At 31.1% G+C, this 16066-nt stretch overlaps 1 protein-coding gene across 1 annotated transcript in view; it reads left to right on the forward strand.

Annotated features, from left to right (window-relative positions):
• The window catches only part of LOC134684119 (glucoside xylosyltransferase 2-like), a 29596-nt gene extending 14587 nt beyond the window's left edge, over positions 1–15009 (forward strand). Inside the window, exons 7-8 of the mRNA XM_063543398.1 lie at positions 13717–13889; positions 14788–15009. Of these exons, the coding sequence (XP_063399468.1) occupies positions 13717–13889; positions 14788–14943 (329 nt within the window). The 3' untranslated portion in view covers positions 14944–15009. The remainder of the gene's footprint in view (positions 1–13716; positions 13890–14787) is intronic.
• Positions 15010–16066: the final 1057 nt, after the last annotated feature.

The raw sequence follows: 16066 nt of genomic DNA on the forward strand, positions 1-16066 counted from the left end.
TATGGTCGGACCATATGAGTATAATACTCGTTTGGTTATTAACGGGTCGGACCATATAAGTATTTGGACCATATAGGTATTTTTTTTCAAATTACATTATAAACGTTTCAATATAAATACAAAAACTTTATCTAAAAACAACAGTGATGATTATAACATGACAATATATTAATTTTATAATCGAAAAACTACGTAAAAATTAAATATTCATCGCTAGCTACATTCTTGCATGTAGGCTTAGGTGACATTCACTTCCACACGGCATCATAGCTTTTTATACGACCGCTAATTTTGAAAAATTTTTCGTCGTATATTGCTATCACGTTGGCGTCGTCGTCTGTGTCGTCATCGTCGTCGTCCGAATACTTTTAGTTTTTCGCACTCTAGCTTTAGTAAAAGTGAATAGAAATCTATGAAATTTTAACACAAGGTTTATGACCATAAAAGGAAGGTTGGTATTGATTTTGGGAGTTTTGGTCATAACATTTTAGGAATTAGGGGCCAAAAAGGGCCCAATTAAGCATTTTCTTGGTTTTCGCACTATAACTTTAGTTTAAGTTAATAGAAATCTATGAAATTTTGACACAAGGTTTATGACCACAAAAGAAAGGTTGGGATTGATTTTGGGAGTTTTGGTTTCAACAGTTTAGGAATTAGGGGTCAAAAAAGGGCACAAATAAGCATTATTCTTGGTTTTTGCACAATAACTTTAGTTTAAGTAAATAGAAATCAATGAAATTTAAACACAATGTTTATGACCACAAAAGAAAGGTTGGGATTGATTTTGGGAGTTTTGGTTTCAACAGTTTAGGAATAAGGGGCCAAAAAAGGGCACAAATAAGCATTATTCTTGGTTTTTGCACAATAACTTTAGTTTAAGTAAATAGAAATCAATGAAATTTAAACACAATGTTTATGACCACAAAAGAAAGGTTGGTATTGATTTTGGAAGTTTTGGTCCCAACAGTTAAGAAAAAGGGGCCCAAAGGGTCCAAAATTAAACTTTGTTTGATTTCATCAAAATTGAATATTTGGGGTTCTTTGATATGCCGAATCTAACTGTGTATGTAGATTCATAACTTTTGGTCATGTTTTCAAATTGGTCTACATTAAGGTCCAAAGGGTCCAAAATTAAACTAAGTTTGATATTAACAAAAAATAAATTCTTGGGCCTCTTTGATATGCTGAATCTAAACATGTACTTAGATTTTTATACGACCGCAAATTTTGAAAAAAATTTCGTCGTATATTGCTATCACGTTGGCGTCGTCGTCGTCGTCGTCGTCGTCGTCCGAATACTTTTAGTTTTCGCACTCTAACTTTAGTAAAAGTGAATAGAAATCTATGAAATTTTAACACAAGGTTTATGACCATAAAAGGAAGGCTGGTATTGATTTTGGGAGTTTTGGTCCCAACATTTTAGGAATTAGGGGCCAAAAAGGGCCCAAATAAGCATTTTCTTGGTTTTCGCACTATAACTTTAGTTTAAGTTAATAGAAATCTATGAAATTTTGACACAAGGTTTATGACCACAAAAGCAAGGTTGGGATTGATTTTGGGAGTTTTGGTTTCAACAGTTTAGGAATTAGGGGCCAAAAAAGGGCCCAAATAAGCATTATTCTTGGTTTTCGTACAATAACTTTAGTTAAAGTAAATAGAAATCAATGAAATTTAAACACAATGTTTATGACCACAAAAGGAAGGTTGGTATTGATTTTGGGAGTTTCGGTCCTAACAGTTTAGGAATTAGGGGCCAAAAAGGGACCCAAATAAGCATTTTTCTTGGTTTTTCGCACCATAGCGTTAGTATAAGTAAATAGAAATCTATGAAATTTAAACACAAGGTTTATGACTATAAAAGGAAGGTTGGTATTGATTTTGGGAGTTTGGGTCCCAACAGTTAAGGAAAAAGGGGCCCAAAGGGTCCAAAATTAAACTTTGTTTGATTTCATGAAAATTGAATAATTGGGGTTCTTTAATATGCCGAATCTAACTGTGTATGTAGATTTTTAATTTTTGGTCCCGTTTTCAAATTGGTCTACATTAAGGTCCAAAGGGTCCAAAATTAAACTTAGTTTGATTTTAACAAAAATTGAAACCTTGGGGTTCTTTGATATGCTGAATCTAAAAATGTACTTAGATTTTTGATTATTGGCCCAGTTTTCAAGTTGGCCCAAATCGAGGTCCAAAATTGAACATTGTTTGATTTCATCAAAAATTGAATAATTGGGGTTCTTTGATATGCCAAATCTAACTGTGTATGTAGATTCTTAATTTTTGGTCCAGTTTTAAAATTGGTCTAAATTAAAGTGCAAAGGGTCCAAAATTAAACAAAAATCAAATTCTTGGGCCTCTTTGATATGCTGAATCTAAACATGTACTTAGATTTTTGATTATGGGCCCAGTTTTCAAGTTGGTCCAAATCAGGATCTAAAATTATTATATTAAGTATTGTGCAATAACAAGTCTTTTCAATTGCACAGTATTGTGCAATGGCAAGAAATATCTAATTTCACAATATTGTGAAATAGCAAATTTTTTTTTAATTAAGAGTTATCTTTCTTTGTCCAGTAAAGTAAGCAAGAAATATCTGCAAGATTTTTTTTTAATTGGAGTTATCTTTCTTTGTCCAGAATCAACTTAAATCTTTCTTATATACAATATACAATGTATATTCACTTTTTACTACCAACTGATAAATTTAAATAATCTTTACCATTCAGTGATAACAAGCAGTTTTTTTACATCTTAATATTTTATGATGTATTTAAATGAGTAGTAATTGTTGCAAACTCCATTAGAATATTTTAATTGAAATTAGTTTTGGAATAAGGGAGAGGGGGATGTGATTAAAAAATTGGGTTCAAATTTTTCTCATTTGAAATTTCATAAATAAAAAGAAAATTTCTTCAAACATTTTTTTGAGAGGATTAATATTCAACAGCATAGTGAATTGCTCTAAGAGAAAACAAAAAATTTAAGTTCATTTGAATACATTCATTCTGTGTCAGAAACCTATGCTGTGTCAACTATTTAATCACAATCCAAATTTAGAGAGGAATCCAGCTTGAATGTTGTGTCCATACTTGCCCCAACTGTTCAGGGTTCAACCTCTGCGGTCGTATAAAGCTACGCCCTGCGGAGCATCTGGTTGATTATGGGCCCAGTTTTCAAGTTGGTCCAAATCAGGATCTAAAATTATTAAGTATTGTGCAATAGCAAGTCTTTTCAATTGCACAGTATTGTACAATATACAATTTATATTCACTTTTTACTACCATCTGATAAATTTGAATAATCTTTACCATTCAGTGATAACAAGCAGTTTTTTTTACATCTTAATATTTTATGATGTATTTAAATGAGTAGTTATTGTTGCAAACTCCATTAGAATATTTTAATTGAGATTAGTTTTGGAATAAGGGAAAGGGGGATGTGATTAAAAAATTGGGTTCAATTTTTCTCATTTGAAATTTCATAAATAAAAAGAAAATTTCTTCAAACATTTTTTTGAGAGGTTTAATATTCAACAGCATAGTGAATTGCTCTTAAGAGAAAACAAAAATTTTAAGTTCATTAGAACACATTTATTCTGTGTCAGAAACCTATGCTGTGTCAACTATTAAATCACAATCCAAATTTAGAGCTGAATCCAGCTTGAATGTTGTGTCCATACTTGCCCCAACCGTTCAGGGTTCAACCTCTGCGGTCGTATAAAGCTACGCCCTGCGGAGCATCTGGTTTACATTTGCAAGAAATTTGTGCACGATCCTTTTCAGTTACACCTTTTGTTTGCGAGTGAAACGCTACCCTTTTTGCAGCTGCGTACAGTGATATTAAGGTCTTTTGCCATTCTGATGTCTACGTTTTTAAAGGCAGTGCTTTAAGGCCTGACTTTTAAGTCATGAGGTTCATCTTTTCATACGCAATCCATGCTGGGGGTCTTTTGGCCAGAAATAGATCCGGAAATGTTCGAATTTGTCCTCTTCTTTTTATGGTATGATATGGTTTTTGTTTCTTTCATTTACATTGGGGACTAAAGAAACGATCAGTGTGTATTGTTCGTTTTATAGAACTTGTTATAAGTGTGTATTTTGCAATATAAGCAGTCAACCTGACTACAAACTATCAATAGTTGTATATTCCGTGTGGAAAGAGGTCGGGTCAATTTCAAGTGTTATCTGACATCTAAAGATTCTTTAATTAGTTCAGACTTTGATATAACAATGAAAAGTCGACTGAACATGATTAATATTGCATCTTCTATAATTCACAGCGGAATTCGGTTTATGAACGAGAAACCGTAAAGCGTTTTCAATTTCGGTATTAGTTATGTATGTTATCTACGTATTATCCTGGTTCCCGGTACTACGTTCCGGGTATTAGCTATTTGATATATTTGATGTGTAACATTACAATCGGGTACCAGCCAATCTACGTGTGTATGTGTACATGATTTACCGCCAAAATGACCGACTTAAAAAATAGTCCATAAACGTTCCGTATAATGATATGCAAATTCATAATTAATCGTAACTTTTTTTATCTTTGTATAATTAATATAACAAAATGGATTCCACAAAATTGAAAATAGCATTATCTTACGAGGATTTCTCATATTTTTTTCACTTCCGGCGCAGTAATACGTATGTTTTGAAGAAGCTCGAAGAATTTGACAAAGTGAATTGAGAAGGAAACGGATAGATATACGTTCTTGCTATCAGGTAAAACAATTTAAATGTACAGAACAAACACATTTACTTCACACAAATAGTACAGGCTTAAGCTTTTTATTGTCTAGCTTATACAGGACTGTAGTCAAGTGTTTAAACGACGGCGGTGACCTACAAGGTACGGGTCATACTGGGTCAAGTCTAAATATGTAAATGTAACGGTTTATTTCTTCCTCTGTGATATTTTATCCTGAGGATAATTTATCACGGTAATTTTTTTCCAGGCATGGTATTTCACAGGTAGAATTTTTCCGGAGGAGTGAAAATCTATCTGTGTTATGCGGATAGTATGTACCGGTATATATTTGCCGTATCATATTTCACAGAACCTTGTGAAATATACTCCCAATAACTAGTATGCAAGTTACTCGCAATCAATATATACCTGACTTTAATTATAAAATGTTTCACAAAGGTAGAACAAATTTGCATAATTTATCAAAGGGAGGTAATTATGAGCAATTTATATTTTTAAAGATATTCAATATAATATATTCCTGAATCTATTTCATAGTGAAATTTTTCTTTGAATCTTATTTTTTATATATTCATTTATATAACAAGATGACTTACAACATAAGTTTTTAATAAGACAGATATTATTTCACAGGTAAATACTATCCAGCTGTTAAAATTGCTTTTCTGCCAATATATTGTTATGCTATAATTTATCTGAATTCCATATAATCAACAACAACATCTTTATCCCAGACTATTTATATAGTTAAAAATATTATCATAATCAAATTCTTCCATTACTGTTAACAGTAGTAATGCAACTATATTTCTACCTTTACGTTTTAATGTATATTTGTACTGAGATCTGAAAACAACTCACTTTTACATGTATTTTACTTACCTTATTTAATCATGATATTATTTCACAATTACGATCTTTGAAATTATTTCTGGTTTTCTTTCTTATGTTTAATGATAATTTTCTTTTTAAAAGAATGATATTTACTTGATTTTTTTCAGGAAATGTTTTCAATGATTATTTGTGAAATAATTCCCATTAAAATACTTCTTTTTTTTTTACAAAATAGGTTTAATTCAAATACACTTTTATTATTTCATAGTGTTTGTAAAGGATAAGTTTTTTCTAATGACTATTCAATAAGTTAACCACCAGATAGAATTTCACAGCAAAGGAAGAAATTTCCCAGGGAAATATTTTCCTCCGGATAAAAAAATAACAACAATTACTGTGACATATTTTCCTCCGGATCAAATTTCACCCGGATATAATTTTGCTTTACATAAACACATATCCACGTGCTATTAGGTAGAACGCATCGTAATGCAATATCTACAATTTTTCCTCCTTTATACATCGTTTAACCAGATATATTTCTCCTTTTTACATCGTTTAACCAGATTTATTTCTCTTTCAAATACACTTAAACACGGGTTGTATGTACGTATCTTTTCTAGTGTTTTCTTGTTGTTATTAAAGTTCATTTGTTGATGTTTAGAAATTTTTGAACGACTGAACACAGGAGTGAATGAATGCAACAATTATATATACTGAAGACTTGGTCTGTACAATGATAGTGTGCAGTAATTATGTTAATTTAGGATGTAATGTCTAATGACAGGAATTCATGAGCTACATTGTATGCCTCAGGCTTTCTGAAAAAATATCAATGACAATGTAAACAGGAACAAAACATTGACACGAATGATGCTCTCTTCTATGTTATATAGTTATTTAGGTATATGTGTTGCACAAGTTTCAATTAAACTTAAGTTATAAAACTTTTTTTCAGGGCACAAACCCACTTTAAAGAGACTTGTCTACTGCCATACCCATCCTATTTTCATGCACCATTTGCAAGCAAGAGACTGAATGGTTTGCAAAATTAAAAATCAGGACGGTGTCCAATTAAAACAAAAGAACTAAACTGGATGAATATTGTAGGAGAAATCTAGACATGCTAGAGGAAAGTTTTGATTTGTGAAATTGGTTTTCCTGAAAAGTCATTCATCCTAGCCTGCAGAAAGGAACTATAACTGTCCACCACCAACTGACGAGCTAATGTTGAGCTTCACATATGGAATTACTCAAATACCATCAATGTCTATGTTTTCAGCACAAATTTCACAATTTATGACACAGCTGTGCTTTTTTTTATACCGTTAAAGAGTTGTATACCAAATTTTATTTTTTTATCAATAAATATATATTATATTAATTGTGTCATCTAAGAACAAAGTCTTGTATTTTGCCAAAAGATGCATACTAGTAAATAAAAGTGGTGCAGTTCATTTTGCTTTGGTATATAGAATTGAATTACAATTGTTCATGTTATTGGAATGCATATAAAAATAAGGAGATGTGGTACAATGTATATGATATTTAGTGAGTTTATCAAGCAAAAGTGAATAAGAAATAGGTATAAGCAGTTACAGGTACTACTGTACAATCTCAAACAAGGAGAAAAACTCATACCGTAAAGAGAATTTCATATTTACAAGTAAGTTTTGTTTTTGCGTTGAATAATTTTCTTCTATTGTTTTAATTGCAAATATGGGAAGTGGTTAAAATGCTAATGAGACAGCTGTTATGGCCACAGAGCCTTAATTGAAAACTTCTTTTTCATTCATACCGGTAGATTTTGCCTGGAGTAAGAAACATGTCTGCCAACTTTTCAAAATGCACATGGGGGTTTTACGTGAAAGATGGTTCATATAGTCATACAAAACCTTCAAGGGGGCCTTCAAATGGAAGCAGGACAAGTCGCCCCACTGGCTAATCGGCCCACTTTTTAAAAAAAACACCACAAACTGATTTATCAAATCACCTCACATGTGAAATTGGTTAAATCATGTTTAATATTACTCCTGCCAACTCGCCCCACATGTGAAATTGGTTAAATCATTTTAAATCAGGGTTCTCACTAAGGATTTTTGAAGGCGAGTCCAGGGACTCGTCATTTTTGGCCACGGTGAGTCATGGTAACTGTGTTCAGTTTATACAAAATATTTCAATATTGATGTATTTGTGGACTCACCAGTTTTGAAAATGGTGAGTCCAGACAGATTTTGTTGAGTCCAGGACTCATGAACTCGCCTTAGCGAGAACCCTGTTTAATATTACTCCTGCCAACTCGCCCTACTTATAAAAAAACGGTATTTTTTTAGATTAATATATATATAATTAAAAATAAAAACTCGCACCACTTTAATGAAAACTAATCTACACAGAATACAAACAAACCGAAAATTAATTTAATTACTATTATTGATATATACTGAAGAATAAATGTAAGTTTTGAAGCTTAGTTATTTGCATAACAATTGAAAAGAAACCTGTTAATTGTATCATAATGCAATATAAGGAATTGAACTTATATTCAATGGGATAACATCTTTTTCCATACGCGGGGCGAGTTGGCATTACTAAATTCATCCTGGTTAATAATATATTTATCTAGATTTCACCGATTTCCAATAGGTGGGACCAGTTGGCAAGAGTTATATTAACAGAATTTAACTTATATACAATGAGATAACATCTTTTTACATAAGTGGGGCGAGCTGGCATTACTAAATTCTTCCTGGTTAATAATATATTTATCTAGATATTATCGTTTTCTATTAGGTGGGGCGAGTTGGCAGGAGTAATATTAACAGGATTTAACACAGTTCACAAGTGGGGCGATTTGGTAATCCAGGTTGGGGCAGGTTTTTTGGAAAGATTAGAACTTGTTCTAAATCTTTACTTAGGCACCACCCTCCCTAACAACAGGACAGGTTAGCTACTGTTACTAAATGTATTCACACTAAAATATAGTTCCCTATAGTTCTCATGTATGTGCACATAATACACAAATAAACTGAAAAAAACTGGGTATATTATTGGAGCAGTTCATTTAAGAATGTCTGTCATTAAGGTGTGTTGATGTGCAAGCTTTTTTAAAAACATTTTGATTAGGTAAGTGGGTATTGATTCAACTGAATGATTGACAACTGTCATTTTCACTAAACAATCAGAGACAAGGTGGACCTTTAATTACAATGCCCCACCTCCTAAGATGCCAATCAAATTGACCACATTATCTATCAACCTCAGTCTTACATAATTATACAGATCATTCCAATATGCATCTAATTCTTAATACACAAGTATTTGACCTCATAATTGATTACACAAATGTGTGTATTATTTGTTTGATATTTATAAGGATGATAGATTTATTAATTGCCAGTTACTTTTGATCTACATTACATAAAGTAATTCTGTAAATTATATCTGAAAGATAAATGATTAATGGATTTAAACATGATCTTAAAAAATGAAATATGAATATAAATGTGAATATAAATATGAATATATAAAAGGTATTCAAGTATGGCCTATAATTTACTTGATAAATTTCCAATAATCATCTGTAATTAATCAACAATTTAGATTAGTTCACTTTTTTTTTATCAGAAATTTGGCTTGAAACAGTTTTAAAATTCATAAACTTTTAATTATAACAAACCTTTGTTTATTAGTTTATTTTCCATCAATCATTATGTCTATTTAAGTCATTTGAATTTTTATTAGAAGTAAATATATATTTTTGCAATCAAGAAAGATTCCACATTTTAATAAAATTAGTTTTTTTGATTAGTTTATGTTGAAAAATAAAATTGAAAATGCCCTGTGTTGAAAAATACATGCAAATTTGATCAAAAGGCATTCTAAAACTTTTAATTTTCAATGCTTTATAACCTCTGTTTCAACTAACAAAATGCCCTAAAACAACATTTATAGATTATTTTTGTTGGCACTTTAAAGCTTTTAGCTGTTGGTCTAAATTTATGTCTTACAAGGATGTTTGGTAACATTTACAAGTAGATTTTTTGCATTTTTTTGTTTTTTGGAAACATGTTCAGAACCAGCAACATAATTTCAATTAGATATAAACTGAAGTTTAAATAAAATTGTGCAAATTTAGAGAACCATATAATTTGATTTGAGCTCATTTATCCTCATGCTGAAAAAGCAAGTTTCCTTCTAAAGACCTAAAAGCAATTTTCAGCAATAGTCTTTATAAATGTTCATTTTCCCCACCATACCTTAATATGAAATAATTAAAACTACTGTTCTAATCTTTCCATGAGTGATATCCATCACTTTGATTTTTAAAGTGGGGCGAGTTAGTGAAAAAGTGGGGCTATTTGCTAATGGGGCAATTGTCATGGATTCCCTTCAAATATATTCTAATGTGATTTTTGGCTTCTTCTTGCATTAACAAGCTTATAGCCATTGTTGAATTAATTGTTTTCTTTAAATAGTCGACAAAATTGCTCTTACAAAATTTCCATTTGGGAGCCTCGAGCTCGATGGGGGAAATACTCTGCAAATACTGACAGTTGGCAGGTATGGTCATCAAAAAAGTTGACATGTTACTATGTACATTTACCATTATGTTACTTGATGTTCTTGCTATACACACAGTACAGAGACTAGTCAATCTTTGTGAACTATTTTTTTTATGGGAGTCATAGAATATGCGTATACAATCAATAATTAAAAATAGTCTATTTATATTGGAAAGGAAAAGTTCTTATATGTCTAAAGAAGAGGGACGAAAGACACTAAAGGGACAGTCAAACTCATAAATTTAAAGCAAACTGACAAGGCCATGGCTAAAAATGCATTTCATGGCGAGGCACAGAAAATATACTGTAAACAGTAGACTATAGATACATGTATAGGTGAACTAAGGTACAAAAGAACTCTCAATCTTAAATTCTACAAACCACCTCTGTTCTATGGAAGATAATGATATAACTGGACTAGAAATACACACAACCTGTAATTAACTGCCTTTACAGCGCTTTCGCGCTTTGATTTTTTAAAGTAGCTTTAAATTTCAAATATCGTAAAATGACTGCAATACACTATATTCACAAGACAACTTAAATAAACTGTGTTACTTTCAGTGACTTCTTGTGTAACAGTTCATAAAGAAATTTTTGATTTTTTTTTTAGTCGACATATTGCCATTGGTATAAAATGTGTTTACTATAGATTTGACAATTAAGTAAAATTAACTATCATGGTATTATTTTTATTTAGCTTATCTTTTTATTATAATATAAAAATAAAATTACATATATGATAGCGTCTTTTAATGAACGGTCATACCATATGAAGAGTTTAGAAGTATTAAAAGTATTTCTGTAACAGAGTGTTAACTACCCCGACCATAAGCGTACGGTCGGACCATACGCGTATGGTCGGACCATATGAGTATATACCCATATCATCATGACATTACGCGTATGGTCCAAATACTCATATGGTCCGGAACATAAACATGATGAAAGAATTATGCCTGGCTAAAAGGTTAGTACTTTTAAAGTTACTTTAATCATAACAAATTCAAGGCTAATTAACCTATTTTAGTAAGGCCAGTTTATAGATCAGTAACTATACTGATTTTTTCTATTTTTCAAAAAAAAATTCAGTGATTATTGATTCCTTGTATTTGTATTATTAAAAAAATATTAAATGGTCAGTTCTCAATCTCTAAGCTTTGGTAACTCGGCAAAGCTTGATTGACATAAAAAAATGTCAAAATGACTGAAATTCCTTAGTGACTACCGATACTTATTGGAGATAATGCCTCCAACATTTATATTTATTTTATTGTAGTGTTAAACCAATTAATATAATTAATTTTATTAAAATTGAATGTTGTTTATTGATTCCTTGTTATAACAAGACCTTCAAAAATGTCAAATGACTGAAATTCCTTCTTTTAGAAAATAATGCCTCGGACATTTATATTTATGTTATAGGTCTTTAAATAATGTCATTGGCTGTGAATTTCACTGCTATAGGGATTGCCTTTTCCTTTAGATTTGTATTTGGGAGGGGAGGGGGCATAGAAGCTTTTTATGTAAATATTAAAATTGCATATCGTTAGGTTCTAATTTGTTACAAGAAGTTAAGAGGAAATATATAACTAGGTTAAGTATCTGAAGGTATAAAATGTCAATATTATTTTGAATATTGATAAAACTACAGTCTTATATGCATGAGATATTTATCAAATTTATTAATCTCTCCATGAAATAGGGTAAGCATGATAGCTTAAGGTATGTTTTATTGTCCAAATAAATATGATAGGATATGTATTTGTATTATTAAAAAAATATAAAAGGGTGTATTCTCAATCTCTAAGCTGTATACTCCTGTCCCAAAAAGGGCGGAGGTGCCCTCCCAGATTTGGTTAATTGGCAGAGCTTGATTGACATCCAATGTGTACTGGTAGCATTTTAATTTTTTTTTTATAGTTCCTAAGATAATGATCATCAGTGTGTTTTGAAATATCATCCCTGTCATTGATAATCATGATAATATATATGCTTACTAATGAATTTTGTGACATTTCTATATTAAAATCAATTTGGACACATTATATGTTTATTGTTTCTATACATCTGTCATTTGCTTATCTTTTTCAAAGATCAGTTATTTGTTACAATAACAACTAAATGAAAATATTTTTGTGCACACAAAAGATAAAATAAAAGTGAAAACATGCTTTTAAGAATACTCTTCTTCAGTTGAGCCCCTCTTCTATAAATTTGAAAGTAATTGAAAGTAATTGAAATAATCTGCCTAAAAATCAGGAAGTGATGAAATCATCACTAATAAAAATCAAATAAAGTTTACATTGATTTCACCTCATAAAACATTTGGGTCAGTTATTGTCTTTTTGACACATTTGAAGTTTCCATTCCATTCCATTCAAAATAGAACATCAATTACCTTATTAGGAGGTGTAGTTACTAAAAGTTAAAATTTTGCTCAAGTATTTATTTAGTTTATTGAAATGAAATTCTGTAAATGTCAAAAATGATGCCCGTTACAGTAGTTGACCCTTTTGAATAAAAAAAATAAGTATAATGGTTAATCTTAAATATTTATGCCCCATTTATGGACATTATGTTTTCTGGTCTGCATGTCTGTTCATCCGTCATTTAGTTTGTCTGTCCATCCTTTGGTGTGTCTGTCTGTCCCCCTTTAGGTTAAAGTTTTTGGTCGAGGTAGTTTTTGATGAAGTTGAGATTCAATCAACTTGAAACTGAGCACACATGCTGTCTATGATATGATCTTTCTAACTTTAATGCCAAAGTATAGTTTTTATTCCATTTTCACAGTCCACTGAACATAGAATATGATAGTAAGGGTGGGTTATCCGTGTACTAGGGACACATTCTTCTTTTTGTTGCATATGATATTGACATTGTATCTTAGGTGCCAAATAAACCCCTCAAAAATGACAACATGCAAAATATTCCAATTTTGTAGCACTGGCTACTGGTTTGATGATAACCTCAAGATGGCACCAAATATAATGCTTTTCTGTAGAGAATACTGTGGATTGATTATCCTTTCATTGGTTATTAATTTTTATAAAATTGCATCTTAGGTGCCAAATAACCCCCCAAAAATGACAACAGGCAAAAAATTCCAATTTTGTAGCACTGGCTACTGATTTGATGATAACCTCAAGATGGCACCAAATATTAATACTTTTCTGTAGAGAATACTGAGGATTGATTATCCTCCATTGGTTACAATTTTTATAAAATTTAAAGTTATACCACCAATTTGAATGATCAACAAAGTACATATCTTTCTATATCCGAGTACTGTAGACTTTGGCATAACCATCAAATCAAATATCGCTAAAAATAAAATTCTCTGAAATTGATTTCATCGAAATATTTATTTTTATCCTAATTACTGTACATTCAGAATTTTTTTCAGATATTGTTATAATTATTTATAACAATATCACATTATTTGTATGCAGCATTTACTGAAATTGCAATAATTAACATGATTCTATGATTAATATTTATCTAATCTTAAATTTGTATTGCTCAGCAAATGCAAAAATAATCCACACATCAATTACTGAATTTCACAATAGATCAATGATTACTCTTTGTTTATTTTCTTTCACAGATAAGTTATATCTTTATCGATGCGAATGGAATTACCGTCCAGATCATTGTATGTATATGAGTGTATGTAAAGATATAGATTTAAATGGTGTGTCAGTTTTACACGGCAATAGACGTGTCATGCAGAACGACAAACAACCAGCTTTCAAAGCAGTTTACACAGCATTTAAAGAGGTATTTTCCTTAGCTTTTATGTTTTAGCATTATATGTACACTCCGTAGCGGATCCAGGGGGGGGGGTTCCGGGCGTTGGAACCCCCCTTTTTTTTGGGACGATCAATGCATTTGAATGGGGACATATATTTGGAACCCCCCCCTTTTTCCTGGGTTGGGAACCCCCCCCTTTATAAAATGGCTGGATCTGCCCCTGACACTCGATTTCTCATGCAACCTTGATATGATCACAACATTTAAACATTTTATATAGAGATAAATACGCAGATCCAGTCAGTTTGAAGAGGGGGGTTCCATCGAACACATGCAAATCATGTTGTATAGGGGTGAGGTGGTCAAACCGTTTGTCCTAAACAAAGCATTTGTTGTCAAACTAAAATGGGGGGGGGGGGGGGGGAGTCAAACCCCTGGAACAAACATAAATCAGCCAAAATCATCACTTGGGTATCTAGTTTAAAAAAATATATCAATTGATCCTCCTGAAATAGCGAGTGTACACTTTATTGAACTTGTTGCCCTTTTATGAAGAATTTTACCAGTTTTTTCATTGTTGTCTGTTTTGGTAAAAAGTACAATAGGTAAATAGAAACATTATATTACAAAATTGATCAGCAAAACAAAATCTACAATTAAGTCATTATTGGGGAAAAAGTCTATGTATGCCCTTATAAATAAATGCCCTTTGATGACAATTTCTACCTGTTTTTTCATGATTGTTGTCAAATATTGTAAAAAAAATTATAATAGTGTTTCGATAGGAATTATATTCAAGTCTACAATGTTGGAGATTTTCTATTATTGTGAATGGGCATAGACTTAGATGAAGAACAAAGGCTCCTTCTAGCCTTTAGTTCGTTTAATAGCGACTCAATGAATGAAAAAGTTTTTTTTGTTTCAGCACAACTTTTCATCAAGCATAGATGAGGATTTACTGAAAAATTTGAAGAAACTTTTATCAAAAACATCAAATACACCGTGTGGACAAATTGGACCATTAGCTTATACAAAACACATAGAGGAGTTTGTGTTGTTAGAGAAAAACTTGTTGAGCTAATATAAAATGTCCTATTATTGTAATGTGCCATTCCTTGTGGACAGATGGACCATTAGCTTATGCATAACACATACTAGAGGAGTCTGTGATGGTAGATTTTTTTTGGGAGCTAATATAACATTCCCTATTACTGTAAATTCAGAAATTATTGCAATGTTTTATTTTTACAAAAATGCAACAGGGCTATAATCGCAATAATTTAAACTCGCATTTTAAAATTTTATTATGAATTGAACAGGATTTTTCTCAATATTGCAAAAAATTAAATCGCATTGGAGTTAACAGTGACAAAATCTCAATGATATATGCACAGAAAAATTTCCGAATTTACAGTATTGTAATGTGCCATTGTGGACAGATGTGGCCATTAGTTTATATAAAGTGCACAGAGGTGTTAGTGATGGAAGAAAGAAATCTGTTGAGCTATTATATTATAGTGTATTATCCAAACGTGCCATTCCATTTATTTTGCAGGGGTAGGTTGAGAATAACAAAATCCACCTTGATTGTAGTGTATATGTTACAGTAAATAGGTGAAATTAGGAATTACACGTAATTACTAAACATTTCAGTAAATACCTGTAATTACTAGCCAATTTAGTAATTACATGTATTTACTAGTTGGTTCAGTGATTACTGGTATTTACTGATTATTTTTGTCATTTTTACAGCTATTTACTGACTTGATATTTTTGTTTTGAAATTTAAGATATAATCCAAGATACCAAATAAGAAAGTAAAAGGGTAGGTATTTTAGGGCTGACTTAATTAAGGATTAATGAATATAAGGCCCACCTTTAGTGGTTGTGAATTGAAACTGAAAAATTTCAAATTTTTTTATAGAACAATCTCCATCAGGCATACTCTGCTTACTTCATTTGCTTTAATATTTTATATTAATCAATTAAATCAAAATCAATCATATTATGACCTTTTTAACTTATTTTTAATTTATTATACGCTATGTTTAAAAATTACATTGTAATTGTTCTGCTTATTTTGGACACCATGATTGGCAAATAACATAGTTGTTGTTTGTTGTTGTTGCATATAAACTTGCCCAATGACATAAGTCAAATTTCTTTTACAAAATAGTTATATTTACAACTTCTTTTGTCAGACT

This window comes from Mytilus trossulus, chromosome 9 (genome assembly GCF_036588685.1).
Source record: "Mytilus trossulus isolate FHL-02 chromosome 9, PNRI_Mtr1.1.1.hap1, whole genome shotgun sequence".
Lineage (NCBI taxonomy): Eukaryota > Metazoa > Mollusca > Bivalvia > Mytilida > Mytilidae > Mytilus > Mytilus trossulus.